This window comes from Oncorhynchus masou, chromosome 2 (assembly GCF_036934945.1).
Source record: "Oncorhynchus masou masou isolate Uvic2021 chromosome 2, UVic_Omas_1.1, whole genome shotgun sequence".
In the NCBI taxonomy this organism is placed as follows: Eukaryota; Metazoa; Chordata; class Actinopteri; order Salmoniformes; family Salmonidae; genus Oncorhynchus; species Oncorhynchus masou.
Window position 1 is genome coordinate 31,203,821 of NC_088213.1, and position 14,088 is coordinate 31,217,908.

The following is a 14,088-nucleotide window of genomic DNA, read 5'->3' on the forward strand; positions in this document are numbered from 1 at the left end:
AGCATACAGTTGAAGTCGGAAGTTTACATACACTTAGGTTGGAGTCATTAAATCTCATTTTTCAACCACTCCACAAATTTCTTGATAACAAACTATAGTTTTGGCAAGTCGGGTTAGGACATCTACTTTGTGCATGACACAAGTAATTTTTCCAACAATTGTTTACAGACAGATTATTTCACTTATAATTCACTCTATCACAATTCCAGTGGGTCAGAAGTTTACATACACTAAGTTGACCATGCCTTTAAACAGCTTGGAAAATTCCAGAAAATGATGTAATGTCCTTAGAAGCTTCTGATAGGCTAATTGACAGATGCATGAGCAACAACTGACTGACTATATATCAGATAACACCTACCAGTTAATCTTCTCAGCATCAAAGACTTCAAGATAAGTGTAAGGACAGATATTTTGGGATGATAGACACAGATAGCCTTGCTATTTCTAGACTGATTACCACTCACCGTGCAGCGAACACTCATGATCAGGCGGCTTGGGAGGCTAAGACACAGAATGAACCCCCTATTGGCCTGGAAAGAGATTCATTATGAAATATGTATTTTTACTCAAGTCAGTATTGAACCATATGAACATCAAGTTTATTGTCTTTACATTAGCTTGTGTAATAAATTATTTCTAGGCAGAGTATTTACAGTAGTGGGTTGGATATCATGCAATCCTTTCCTGACATTAACAGATGACTTGGGCCAGTCGTTTTTCCTGCCAACATGACCTCATTGGGACCAACTTCGGGCCCTAGTTAATAAACAGCCTAGAATTGATTTCAGGTAAGGTTAAAAATACCTCTTTATAGAGAATCACAACAGAAAAATATCCTGATCAGTTTGAATTTTATCCTCAAAATCAGATTTCTAAGACAACATCATTTTATATTCATTGATGAACAGGGTTAATTGGGAGTTGAAATTAAAAATCAAAGTTGTTATGGCCAATATAAAAAATGGAATAAGAGGTTAAGTCCATTTGTTCCACTCACAAGGTGAATTACTGTATAATTCTGACTTTTATCAGACGCTCATTAACCTTTAACCTGACTCTCATCAACCCATATGGCAGTAGACTGTCAATGTGTGTACGACGTTTGGTTGCTAAGACAACACCATAGGGATTTATTCAATCAGAAATAATTCCACTTCAGATATACTGTAGCAGGAGGGCATCATTATCCTTCTGATGAAACACAATATTCATTTTTTTGATAAGCAATGTTCTTTAAAAAAAACTGAGTTTTTTTCTTGATGAACGCAGCCTCCTGATCTTCTCGATCAGTAAGAACAACTGTCCTGAGGAAAGAGAATGGGACAACATGAGGAAGGAGAGAGGGCTGATGGACTGACTATGACATGAGGAAGAGGTGATACTACTGTGCCTATATCAGAAAGGGAGAGTTTGTTTGATGTTTGGGTCATATAGATGACCTACCATTTCTTTCTTTAAGGTTACAGTACATCTGTTACTGCTACCCTCACTGAATCTATTCCCTCACTCACTCTTCATCCTCCTACCACCCTGCTGTACTCCAACTCCATTCATCTTAATCAACTTTTTATTTTCTTCTATCCATTCACAGCTCTATGTACCTCTCCCTCAAGTCTCACTCCACCTCTCTCTGTATCCTCCTCATCTCAGTCCCACTCCCCCTCGTCTCTGTCAGGGTTGTCCTCTCTAGGTGGCTCCTGAAACTGGATGTTGTCCAGCATGTCCCTCATGGCCACCATCAGACGATTTACTTCCTGGTTCAGCTCCCGACCTGCCTGAGCTACTTCCAGGTCATCCTGCGGCATTGGCTCACCCTGCAGAGACAGTGACTAGAGTGTGAGCAGTAATTCTAATCATAACTGAACATGACAATATGGAAGTGTGTGTGTGTGTGTGTATACAGTGCATTCGGAAAGTATTCAGATCCCTTCCCTTTTTCCACATTTTGTTACATTACAGCCTTATTCTAAAATGGAATAAATATTTTCCCCCCCTCATCAATCTACCCACAATACCCCATAATGACAAAGCAAAAAAAGTTATATCTTTTTAAGTATCACATTTACAGACCCTTAACTCAGTACTTTAGTGTTGCACCTTTGGCAGTGAGTACAGCCTCGAGTCTTCTTGGTAATGACACTACAAGCTTGGTACACTTGTATACCACGGGTTCAAGTCGGGCTCTGGCTGAGCCACTCAACGACATTGAGACTTGTCCCGAAGCCACTTCTGCATTGTCTTGGCTGTGTGCTTAGGGTCGTTGTCCTGTTGGAAGGTGAAACTTCACCCCAGTCTGAGGTCCTGAGCACCCTGGAGCAGGTTTTCATAAAGGACCTCTTTATTTTGCGCCATTCATCTTTCCTTCGATCCTGACTAGTCTCCCACTCCCTCCGACTGAAAGACACCTCCACAGCATGATGCTGCCAGGTTTCCTCCAGACGTGACGCTTGGCATTCAGGCCAAAGAGTTCAGTCTTGATTTCATCAGACCAGAGAATCTAGTTTCTCATTGTCTGAGAGTCTTTAGTTGCCTTTTGGCAAACCCCAAGCGGGCTGTCATGTGCCTTTTACTGTGGATTGGCTTCCATCTGGGCACTCTACCATAAAGGCCTGATTGGTGGTTCTTGGTCACCTCCCTGACCAAGGCCCTTCTCTCCCGATTGCTCGGTTTGGCCAGGCAGCCAGCTCTAGAGTCTAGGTGTTTCCAAATTTCTTCCATTTAAGAATGACGGAGGCCCCTGTGTCCTTGGGGACCTTCAATGCTGCAAAAAAATGTTGCTACCCTTACCCAGATCTGTGCCTCGACACAATCCTGTCTCGGAGCTCTACAGACAATTCCTTTGACCTCATGGCTTGGTTTTTGCACTGACATGCACTGTCAACTGTGGGACCTTATATAGACCAGTTTGTGCCTTTCCAAATCATGTTCAATCAATTGAATTTACCACAGGTGGACTCCAAGTTGTTGAAACATCTCAAGGATGATCAATGGAGGGGCCTCCCGAGTGGCGCAGTGGTCTAAGCCACTGCATCGCAGTGCCAGCTGTGCCACTAGAGAGTCTGGGTTCGAGTCTAGGCTCTGTCGCAGCCGATCGCAACCGGGAGACCCATGGGGCGGCGCACAATTGGCCCAGCACGCACTAGCGACCTCTGTGGAGGGCCGGGTGCAGTACATGCTGGCACGGTCACCAGGTGTACTGTGTTTCCTCCGACACATTGGCGTGGCTGGCTTCCGGGTTAAGAGGGCATTGTGTCAAGAAGCTTGGTGGGTTGTGTTTTGGAGGATGCACGGCTCTCGACCTTCACTTCTCCCGAGTCCGTACGGGAGTTGCAGCTATGAGACAAGACTGTAACTGGATACCACAAAATTGGGGTAAAAAAATAAAATAAAATAAGAAGGATGATCAATGGAAACAGGATGCACCTGAGCTCAATTTCATAGCAAAGGGTCAAAAGACTTTTTTTTTTAAATGACAACAACAAAAAATGTTTTGTTATTATGGGGTATTGTGTGTAGAAAATGTATTTAATCCATTTTAGACTAAGGCTGTAATGTAACAAAATTGAAAATTGAAAAAGTCAAGGAGCCTGAATACTCCCAAATACATTGTATGTGTATGTGTTGCTTAAATTAACCAGGAAAAGCACAATACCATCTCTTAAGAACACCACATTATTCTCTCCTGTCTCACTCAGGTTCAAAATGTTTCAAACGTTGCAATAAGGTATCACGCGTAAACAAATTAATTTAAAGAGACAAACAGGAGCTTTGTACGACCCTAGGTGACATACACGTATGTCAGTGTTTTGTGTCTAAGTTTTTTGGGATTTTCACACAGAACATACATTTCTTAGATTCATTTAATTTACAACACACCTAAATTGTGATTTCAAACCTGTTGGATAACACTGTAGCTATTCTAACAGTGCAATAAAACAACTGAAAGCAGACAGCATCTCTTCCTCCTAAACTGTCTCATTCTTATCGTAATTGCATCTATTCCTCTTCCTAATCAGATAAGTCTGAAGATGGTTTAAAAGTAGCTGCATAAAAAAGGTGGTCCCTCCTGGTTAAAACGCTTTTGGTCAGTGGGTGTTTCTGGAACTTACATGGCCAGTTGTGGCACAGGAGGACCTGAGGACACTGGAGCGCCCAGGTTGGTGGTCCACATTAGTGATCATCTTTACAATTAGCCACATGTCCTCTGATCACTAGCGTGGCTAGCTACACTCTGAACTGGCATGGACATTGGAAAGTAACTATAATAGGAGACGATGCTTTGCTTCCTTCACACCACGTTGCATCTCACTGCACAAGGTTACATGGCAACACACTGCCAGTCAGTGTGGGACACCTCATCAAATATAAAAATCACCCCCACACATGTATACTGTCCATTGATGTTTTGATCATGTGGATCTTTTTTTTATAGACACAAGAATGTTCTGAAGTAGGTCAACATGACGAGAGACAATGTGATGTGTAAATATAGGCTATCCTCTGGTTGCTGGTGCCAGGCTGCTGAGTGCTTATCCTCTCCTCTCCAGGGGTGTTTGTCACCATCTGTCTCTTGTGTATTTCACCCTGCGTGACACTGCCCACTCTTTACCTCCTCTCCACTCTGCCTGAGAAGCAGGGGGCAATGGGGCGGACAGTACATTCCCTCCTCGTTGGATGCCATGGACAACACTGAGTCAGAGGAATCAAGACTCTCTCTTGAAATGCAACAGTTGTCTGTTCTGCTTCAACAGGACTCAAGTAACACACCACTAAAAACAGTGCATCAAAGAGAGGCTATATGTTAGCCAATCCATAGCAGTAAATGGTTTCAAATCAAGTTAGCCCATGCAAAACACGGAGTCAATCAAGAGTTCTTGTACCAAAAGCCAAGTTTGCCTCGTCAATCTTTCTCCACGATCTGTGCTGAATCAAATGATGAAGCTAAACTTTGTTAGGCCTCCGATGCCAACTGTCACAAAGTGTTGGTTGTAGATTGTGATCAGATTGTGTTTTCGGACATCAGAGAGAGGTCAGAATCAGACCTACATAACATCGTTAATGGGTCAACATTGTTCGGACATGTCCAAAACGCACCAGAAAACATGAGCATGTTCTTCATGTGCCATATTGGTTAGTTCCAACATAGGAAACCGTTTTTCTGTGGCAAAGTTACACTACTGTAGACTTAATGTGGATAAGCTGCAGTAGATCTAGTGGAGTATGAAGCTACTCAGAAGCACTTTCTAAGGCTTGGCCATGGAGCAAATAGGCATGAAATGAGTCGTATGGTTAATCCATTCAGAAACCTCCAGAGGGTTAGGGAATATCTACCTAAACTCCAGCTAATCAATGTTCCCTTCCATCCTGTCAGAACCCTTTGTGCCAACAGTAGTCCAGGATGTCTCCATTAGCTCACCCCAACAGTAGCCCAGGATGTCTCCATTAGCTCAGCCCAACAGTAGCCCAGGATGTCTCCATTAGCTCACCCCAACAGTAGCCCAGGATGTCTCCATTAGCTCAGCCCAACAGTAGCCCAGGATGTCTCCATTAGCTCAGCCCAACAGTAGCCCAGGATGTCTCCATTAGCTCAGCCCAACAGTAGCCCAGGATGTCTCCATTAGCTCAGCCCAACAGTAGCCCAGGATGTCTCCATTAGCTCAGCCCAACAGTAGCCCAGGATGTCTCCATTAGCTCAGCCAGGATAACAGTAGCCCAGGGATGTCAGCCCAACAGTCCAGGATTAGCTCAGCCCAACAGTAGTCCAGGATGTCTCCATTAGCTCAGCCCAACAGTAGCCCAGGATGTCTCCATTAGCTCAGCCCAACAGTAGCCCAGGATGTCTCCATTAGCTCAGCCCAACAGTAGTCCAGGATGTCTCCATTAGCTCAGCCCAACAGTAGCCCAGGATTCTCAGCCCAACAGTAGTCCCATTAGCTCAGCCCAACAGACCAGGATGTCTCCATTAGCTCAGCCCAACTCAGGATGTCTCCATTAGCTCAGCCCAACAGTAGCCCAGGATGGCAGGATGTCTCCATTAGCTCAGCCTAACAGTAGCCCAGGATGTCTCCATTAGCTCAGCCCAACACCGTGGCCTAGCAGGATGTCTCCAGCATGGGCTAGTAGCCCAGGATGTCTCCATTAGCTCAGCCCAACAGTAGCCCAGGATGTCTCCATTAGCTCAGTATGTGGATGAATCTGGGAGCCCTGAGGAGGCGACAGACCAGGTTCTTTGATGTCTCCATTAGCTCGGTACAGGACTTTATGAATGTTTTCATTGTAGCCCTGCTGCAGCAAGCCCAGGATGTCTCCATTAGCTGAAATATCCTGTGATCTTTATATATTTGTTTTTACACTCTTCCGTACACTTTGTGTGGGGAGGAAATATCCTGTGATCTTTATATATTTGTTTTTACACTCTTCCGTGTGTGGGGAGGTCATATGCCTCAACAGCTGATGTTCCCTATTGGTCTCCCATTGGGAAAGGCACAGTGGAGATGCTAACTATATTATCGTTATGAGGCTGTGTTTCACATGCCATCTTATTCAAGGTCCCCGCCCTATGTTAAAAAACACACAATACAGTCAGACAGACACGAGACACACACACACACGTTGGTTTATGAGGTCATTAACAGGAGATGGGACATTGGGGTCAAAGGACAAGCAGTCATGATGTTCTATGATGCAGAGGACCTTTTCTTAGATTTGCCACGCTTGGGGGCATGCAGCTCTGTCCTCAGGGACCACAGTGTCTGCTGATGTCCTCTTCCTCTGCTACTTCTTTGTCAAATCCATATCCATTAATGTCACTGATTGGAATCAGAATTTTCCAGATCTAAATAATCAGACACGGACTTGAATGAAAGAACCCAAGCCATCTGCCTGACACTGCAGCTCCCGAGGACCCTGGTTGCATACCCCTAGTCTACTGTAGCTCCCCCTTGGCCTAGCTCACTCACTTACCTGCAGGTTGAAGTTTGGCAGCAGAGAGCGGAAGAACAGTGACAGGGTGCTCTCATTGGAGGCTCCCACACTCTGCCTGCAAACACAGAGACAAGTGAGAAAGCTAACGAGATAACACAAGCATACAATACGTTTGACACTCTTCTGCTGATAAGGATTCTCCCATGACCATAAATTATATCAACCATCATATACAGTGAGGTCCGTGTTTTGTTGTTTTCACTCTGTACTCCTGCACTTTGGAATGTGTACATAATCAACGCATTTTAGAGAACCAAATGTATTGGGCAAATGTACCTATATGTGTATTAAAGTAGTCAAAAGTTGAGTAATTGGTTCCATATATTTGGTCCCGACTCCAACAAGCTTGTAATACTCCAAACTTGTTGTATGCATTTGCAGTTAGTTTTGGTTGTGATTCAGATTATGTGCCCAATAGAAATACATGATAATGTATTATTAACCATTCCAACAAAGTGTCATTGTCTAAGTACTTTTGGACCTCACTGTAGATCATTATAAGTAGGTCCAATAGTTTTTCTGAACCCAAAGAATGCTCTTTTATGTTGCGATTACAGCTCCAGTGCTAAATTGTAACCAGTAACCCCCCACCCATTAATAAAATCATTACTTCAACCACTTACACACCCCCAGTTCTTTATCAATCAAAACACTTCTCCGTGGCCATGTTGGTAAAGCTTGTGAGGAACAAGTGCTGTCCTGTTACGGCTTTCTAGGTGTGAAGGAGAGTCGGAACAAAATGCGGCGTGTAGATTGCGATCCATGTTTATTACACTGAAGCAACACAAATCTAAATACAAACACTACAAAACAATAAACGTAACGAAAACCGAAACAGCCTAATACTGGTGCAAATAAACACAGAACAAGGACATCAGGACACTAAGGACAATCACCCACGAAACACTCAAAGAATATGGCTGCCTAAATATGGTTCCCAATCAGAGACAACAATAAACACCTGCCTCTGATTGAGAACCACTTCAGACAGCCATAGACTTAACTAGAACACCCCACTAAGCTACAATCCCAATACAAACACTCCACATACAAAAAACCCATGCCACAACCCTGGCCTGACCAAATAAATGAAGACAAACACAAAATACTTCGACCAGGGCGTGACATGTCCCCAGACATGGGTGGGCTGTCCTCAGACATGGGTGGGCTGTCCTCAGACATGGGTGGGCTGTCCTCAGACATGGGTGGGCTGTCCTCAGACATGGGTGGGCTGTCCTCAGACATGGGTGGGCTGTCCTCAGACATGGGTGGGCTGTCCCCAGACATGGGTGGGCTGTCCCCAGACATGGGTGGGCTGTCCCCAGACATGGGTGGGCTGTCCTCAGACATGGGTGGGCTGTCCTCAGACATGGGTGGGCTGTCATTCTAAGTAATTCTCACCAGAGATCATCAGGACAGGGTACAGTATGTACAGTGTGCTCCACACAACAGCCCTCAGAAAACAAATGCTACACTTTCCCTTGACTAGGAGTCAATTTGTCATGTTATTCGTTGTCACCGTATTCACCTCTCTGATGGTTTGATGCCTCCCTACCATCCACCACTGACTCTGCTGGTGGATGGTAGGGAGGTTATCACAAGCTATCACAAGATGGGAGGAAAGAGGCCTCAGTCAGGAACCCACAACACTCCTGTAACCACATGCTATTTCAGAGAAACTGATGACAGCGAGAGGGGAGAAGAGAGATTAAAGAGAGGGATAGGTGGGAGGAAGAGAAAGAATGTGAGGCAGAGAAGGAAGGGTGTGTCAGGGATAGACCATTAAGAGGAGAGATGCAAGCTGGTGAAATCAAGGCTATTCTTTATGCCAAATGTACATCAATGGCGTGTGTCACCATTGGCAAAGACAGAGAGAGGGTTAATTCACCTCCCCCGGCCTACATAACCGTGTGCCTTTCCAATGTCCACACTCCTTTCCAAACATTACAAATGGATCACCCCCATCCCCTTACACTGTACTCTAATATACCTTCATTAGAGATCCTCAATGGAGTCAGTGGCCAGTGGGCCAGACAGCCTTAGGTAGACTGAAACAAACCAAGCTGTATTGGTTCTGCTTAGGAAAACACAAGCAGATACTGTCCTGACTCTTGGTTTTCAGTCCAGAGGCACTGACAGGATTGCAGATCCAAGTAGACCTATAGAGAAGAACCTAGCAATCTGAAGGAGCCACATTATTATTATTATTATTATTTTTACCCCCTTTTCTCCCCAATTTCGTGGTATCCAATTGTTAGTAATTACTATCTTGTCTCATCGTTACAACTCCCGTACCGGCTCGGGAGAGGCGAAGCGCACATCCAACCCGGAAGCCAGCCACACTAATGTGTCGGAGGAAACACTGTGCACCTGGCGACCTTGGTTAGCCTGGCCCGCCACAGGAGTCGCTGGTGCGCGATGAGACAAGGATATCCCTACCGGCCAAACCCTCTCGAATCCGGACGACACTAGGCCAATTGTGCGTCGCCCCACGGACCTCCCGGTCGTGGCTGGCTGCAACAGAGCCTGGGCGATGCAGTGCCCTAGACCACTGCGCCACCCGGGAGGCCCTGAAGGAGCCACATTCTATAACTAGCTACAGTGCATTCGGAAAGTATTCAGACCCCTTGACTTTTTCCCACAAATGGATTAAATTAATTTTTTCCCTCATCAATTGACACACTACACTCTATAATGACAAAGCAAAAACAGGTTTAGACATTTTTGCACATTATATATTATTTAAAAAAATAAAAAAGTAAACTTTCTTTACACAAGTATTCAGACCCTTTGCTATGAGACTCCAAATTGAGCTCAGGTGCATCCTGTTTCCATTGATCATCTTTGAGATGTTTCTACAACTTGATTGGAGTCCACCTGTGGTAAATTCAATTGATTAGACATGATTTGAAAAGGCACACACCTGTCTATATAAGGTCCCACACTTGACAGTGCTCGCCTCCGGAAAAATGAACGGAGCAAAGTACAGAGAGATCCTTGATGCTCCAGAGCACTCAGGACCTCAGACTGGAGTGAAGGTTCACCTTCCAACATGACAACGACCCTAAGCACACAGCCAATACAACACAGGAGTGGCTTCGGGACAAGTCTCTGAATATCCCTGAGTGGCCCAGCCAGAGCCTGGACTTGAACCCAATCGAACATCTCTGGAGAGACCTGAAAATAGCTGTGCAGCGACGCTCCCCGTCCAACCTGACAGACATTGAGAGGATCTGTAGAGAAGAATGGGAGAAACTCCCCAAATACAGGTGCACCATGCTTGTATCGTCATATCCAAGAAGACTTGAGGCTGAATCATTGCCAAAGGCGCTTCAACAAAGTACTGAGTATAGGTTCTGAATACTTATGTAAATAGCATATTTCAGTTGTTTAAAAAAATATACTTTTGCAAAAATGTCAAAAAACTGTTTTTGCTTTGTCATTATGAGGTATTGTGTGTAGATTTACGAGGAAAAAAATATATTAATCAATTTTAGAACAGCAACGTAACAAGATGTGGAAAAAGTCAAGGGCTCTGAGTACTTTCCGAATGCACTGTATATATAATATATGTACACTACCGTTCAAAAGTTTGAGGTCACTTAGAAATGTCCTTGTTTTTGAAAAAAAGCACGTTTTTGTCCATTAAAATAACATCAAATTGATCAGAAATACAGTGTAGACATTGTTAACGTTGTAAATGGAAACGGCTGATTTTTTATGGAATATTTACATTGGCGTACAGAGGCCCATTTACAGCGACCATCACTCCTGTGTTCCAATGGTACGTTGTGTTAGCTAATCCAAGTATATCATTTTAAAAGGCTAATTGATCATTAGAAAACCCTTTTGCAATTATGTTAGCACAGCTGAAAACTGTTGTGTTGATTAAAGAAGCAATAAAACTGTCCTTTAGAATAGTTGAGTATCTGGAGCATCAGCATTTGTGCAACGCTGTGTACTACTCCCTTCACAGAACAGCGCAAACTGGTTTTAACCAGAATAGAAAGAGGAGTGGGAGGCCCTGGTGCACAACTGAGCAAGAGGACAAGTAAATTAGAGTGTCTAGTTTGAGAAACAGACGCCTCAGAAGTCCTTAACTGGCAGCTTCATTAAATAGTACCCGCAAAACACCAGTCTCAACATCAACAGTGAAGAGGCGACTCCGGGACACTGGCCTTCTAGGCAGAGTTGCAAAGAAAAAGCCATATCTCAGACTGGCCAATAAAAAGAAGAGATTAAGATGGGCAAAAGAACACAGAGGAACTCTGCCTAGAAGGCCAGCATCTCGGAGTCGCCTCTTCACTGTTGACGTTGAGACTGGTGTTTTACGGGTACTATTTAATGAAGCTGCCAGTCTACACTATATTTCTGATCAATTTGATGTTATTTAAATCACAAAAAATGTGCTTTTATTTAAAAAACAAGGACATTTTTAAGTGACCTAAAAATGTTGAACGGTAGTGTTTATATTTTGTGTACTATGTAAAAACCTACACTGGTACATACCCTACCTTGCACAAGATATGTATAATGACACAAGTTAGGACATGTTTGGAGGGTTACCTCTCAGGCCGGGTATATGAGACCACTGAGTTCAGCGGGGGGAGAGGATCGAACCCCATCACCGACTGAGTGGTCACCTCCTGGGAGAGAACACACACAATTCACCATTACAGTAAACATATTGAAGGCCTATCCTCACTAAAGTTCTGTTACTGTTGTAATTGTCATGCATCCAAAACATCAAGTTGATCTTGTTTGTGTTATGAGGACCTCTCGATGAGGAGGTCCAATCATTATATTTGATTGGGTTCTTCATGGAACCAATAAGGAAGCCGTATGCCAGTTGTTATTTATCTCTTTGAATTAGAGGACTACATTCTCAGCATAATTTGGCATGCTCTGTACTGTAGCGGTTGTGTATGTGTACGCTACTCTCCTGCAAACCACATTTACTCTTTGGGACATTTCATGTTATACAGATACAGGATATACAGTGTACATAATGAATGAATACAACCATTCATGATCATGTGATAAAGCAGTAAGGAAATTATACTATGATTAGATAATTCACTCTATTCCCCTATATACTGTGTGCTACTATTGACCAGGGTTATGGCTGGTCAAAAGTCATGCAATATAAGGGGATAGGGTGCTATATGAGACACAGACTTAATAATAGAGTAAACCTGGTTGCCAAATCTGTTTCTGATTGAACAAATGACAAACGGCATGACAATGGATTACTGGGCTAAATCAGAAACAGAACTGGTGACCAGGGTATAGTAGAGTGGCTGTTGCCTGAGTCTCTCACCAGCGGTAGAGTGGAGGTGGCCTCTTTGATTTCAGACAGGATGACGTGGCGATGGATGTTCAAGGGGGCACTCTGGTACCTCTGCTTCCTCCTAGGGGGATGGAGGAGACAGGAGGGGAAACCAAAGTCAGAGACACATAGGCCAGGGCCTCCCGAGCGGTGTAGCAGTCTAAGGCACTGCACCGCAGTGCTTGAGGCGTAACTACAGGCCCGGATTCGAATCCAGACTGTGTCACAGCCTGCCGTGACCGGGAGACCCATGAGGCGGTACACAATTGACCCAGCTTCGTCCGGGTTAGGGGAGGGGTTGGCCGGGCCGGGATCACGAAAAAGGGGTAAAAGTACAACAAATATATATTAATAATAATAATCAAATAAAAAGAGACATAAGCCAATATGCCTCATTTCAGGAGGTTCCTTTGATTTCTTCCTGACATCGAAATGTAACATTGCTATATTTAATCTAAAAGTGTTGCCTCAACACTTATGAAACAATAACTTTTGCAGATTTGTCGGAGACTTATGGATGGTTTCTCAGACCTAGATTAAGCCTTTTCCTAGACTAAAAAGCACTTTCCAAGGAGATTCTCCATTAAAGCATGCTATTTAATCTAAGGAATAGGGGTAATCTGCTAGTCGAACGCCCAACTCTTCATTGAGACAATACTGAAACATCAATCCATGGGCAAGTCAGTGCCACATTTTCATTTGTGCATAAATCAAAATGAAAGAAAAGTTATCTGGCAAATTCAGCAGGCTATGGTGTGAAATAGACTTCTAAGTGCAGTCTTTATTGAATTACTTTGGTGTGGTTACCAATGCATGAGCATCTTTTTCCTCTTATAATAAAACAACTGTATTGGGTCATACAAAAGTTTTACTGTGCGTGAAGTTTCAAATGCATCGGTCGTTACTATGTATAATGTGATAGGTATTTTAACCATTACTATTTCTTTCACACACAAAACACATTTTATGAATAAAATCTTTAATTAGTTGTCTGTCTCAAATGAAGTGAATGATGAAGTAATCTTTGAGAGAGGGAGGGAATCTGATTTCATTGGTCCTCAACTTGCAGCTCAGACACTCCATTCAGGATAAATGTAGTTAACCCTGAGTTAGCCTGCCTCGGAGCAAGTTAGATCTGAAGGATTCGTTGCCATAGAAATGTACCTGGCTAAAAGGTAAGCCACATTTGTGATAACGGTAATCCCAAGATGAACTTAGACCAAAGTTACTTCGCCAACTCCTCAAACTACATTTGTAGTATAGGGATCAGGACTTCTGACATTGAGAAAACAACCCATAAACATTAGGACCCCTGGAGCGCAAAGAGCACGTTATGACCTGTCTCTATGTAAAGTCTCTATGTAACGTCTCTATGTAACGTCTCTACGTAACCTCTCTACGTAACCTCTCTACGTAACCTCTCTACGTAACCTCTCTACGTAACCTCTCTACGTAACCTCTCTACGTAAACTCTCTACGTAACCTCTCTACGTAAACTCTCTACGTAAACTCTCTACGTAAACTCTCTACGTAACCTCTCCATGTAACCTCTCTATGTAAAAACTCTCTATTAGAGGTTGACCGATTATGATTTTTCAACGCCGATACCGATGCCGATTATTGGAGGACAAAAAATGCCGATATCGATTAATCGGACGATTTTTAACATGTATTTGTAATAATGACAATTACAAGAATACTGAATGAACACTTATTTTAACTTAATATATTACATCAATAAAATCAATTTAGCCTCAAATAAATAATGAAAC

The 14,088-nt window shown here is 43.4% G+C and overlaps 1 protein-coding gene across 2 annotated transcripts in view; it reads right to left on the minus strand.

Moving 5' to 3' along the window:
* Positions 1-580: 580 nt before the first annotated feature.
* The window catches only part of LOC135558579 (ribosome quality control complex subunit TCF25-like), a 34,089-nt gene continuing 20,581 nt past the window's right edge, over positions 581-14,088 (minus strand). The window contains exons 15-19 of one of the 2 annotated variants that reach the window (XM_064992494.1): positions 12,308-12,398; positions 11,554-11,633; positions 6,967-7,042; positions 1,605-1,817; positions 581-1,307 (exon numbers count right to left, since the gene is read on the minus strand). In XM_064992494.1, coding sequence (XP_064848566.1) covers positions 1,650-1,817; positions 6,967-7,042; positions 11,554-11,633; positions 12,308-12,398 — 415 coding nt within the window. In that variant the 3' untranslated portion in view covers positions 581-1,307; positions 1,605-1,649. Of the gene's footprint in view, positions 1,818-6,966; positions 7,043-11,553; positions 11,634-12,307; positions 12,399-14,088 lie in introns of both variants that reach the window. The other variant, XM_064992485.1, reaches the window with a different exon arrangement.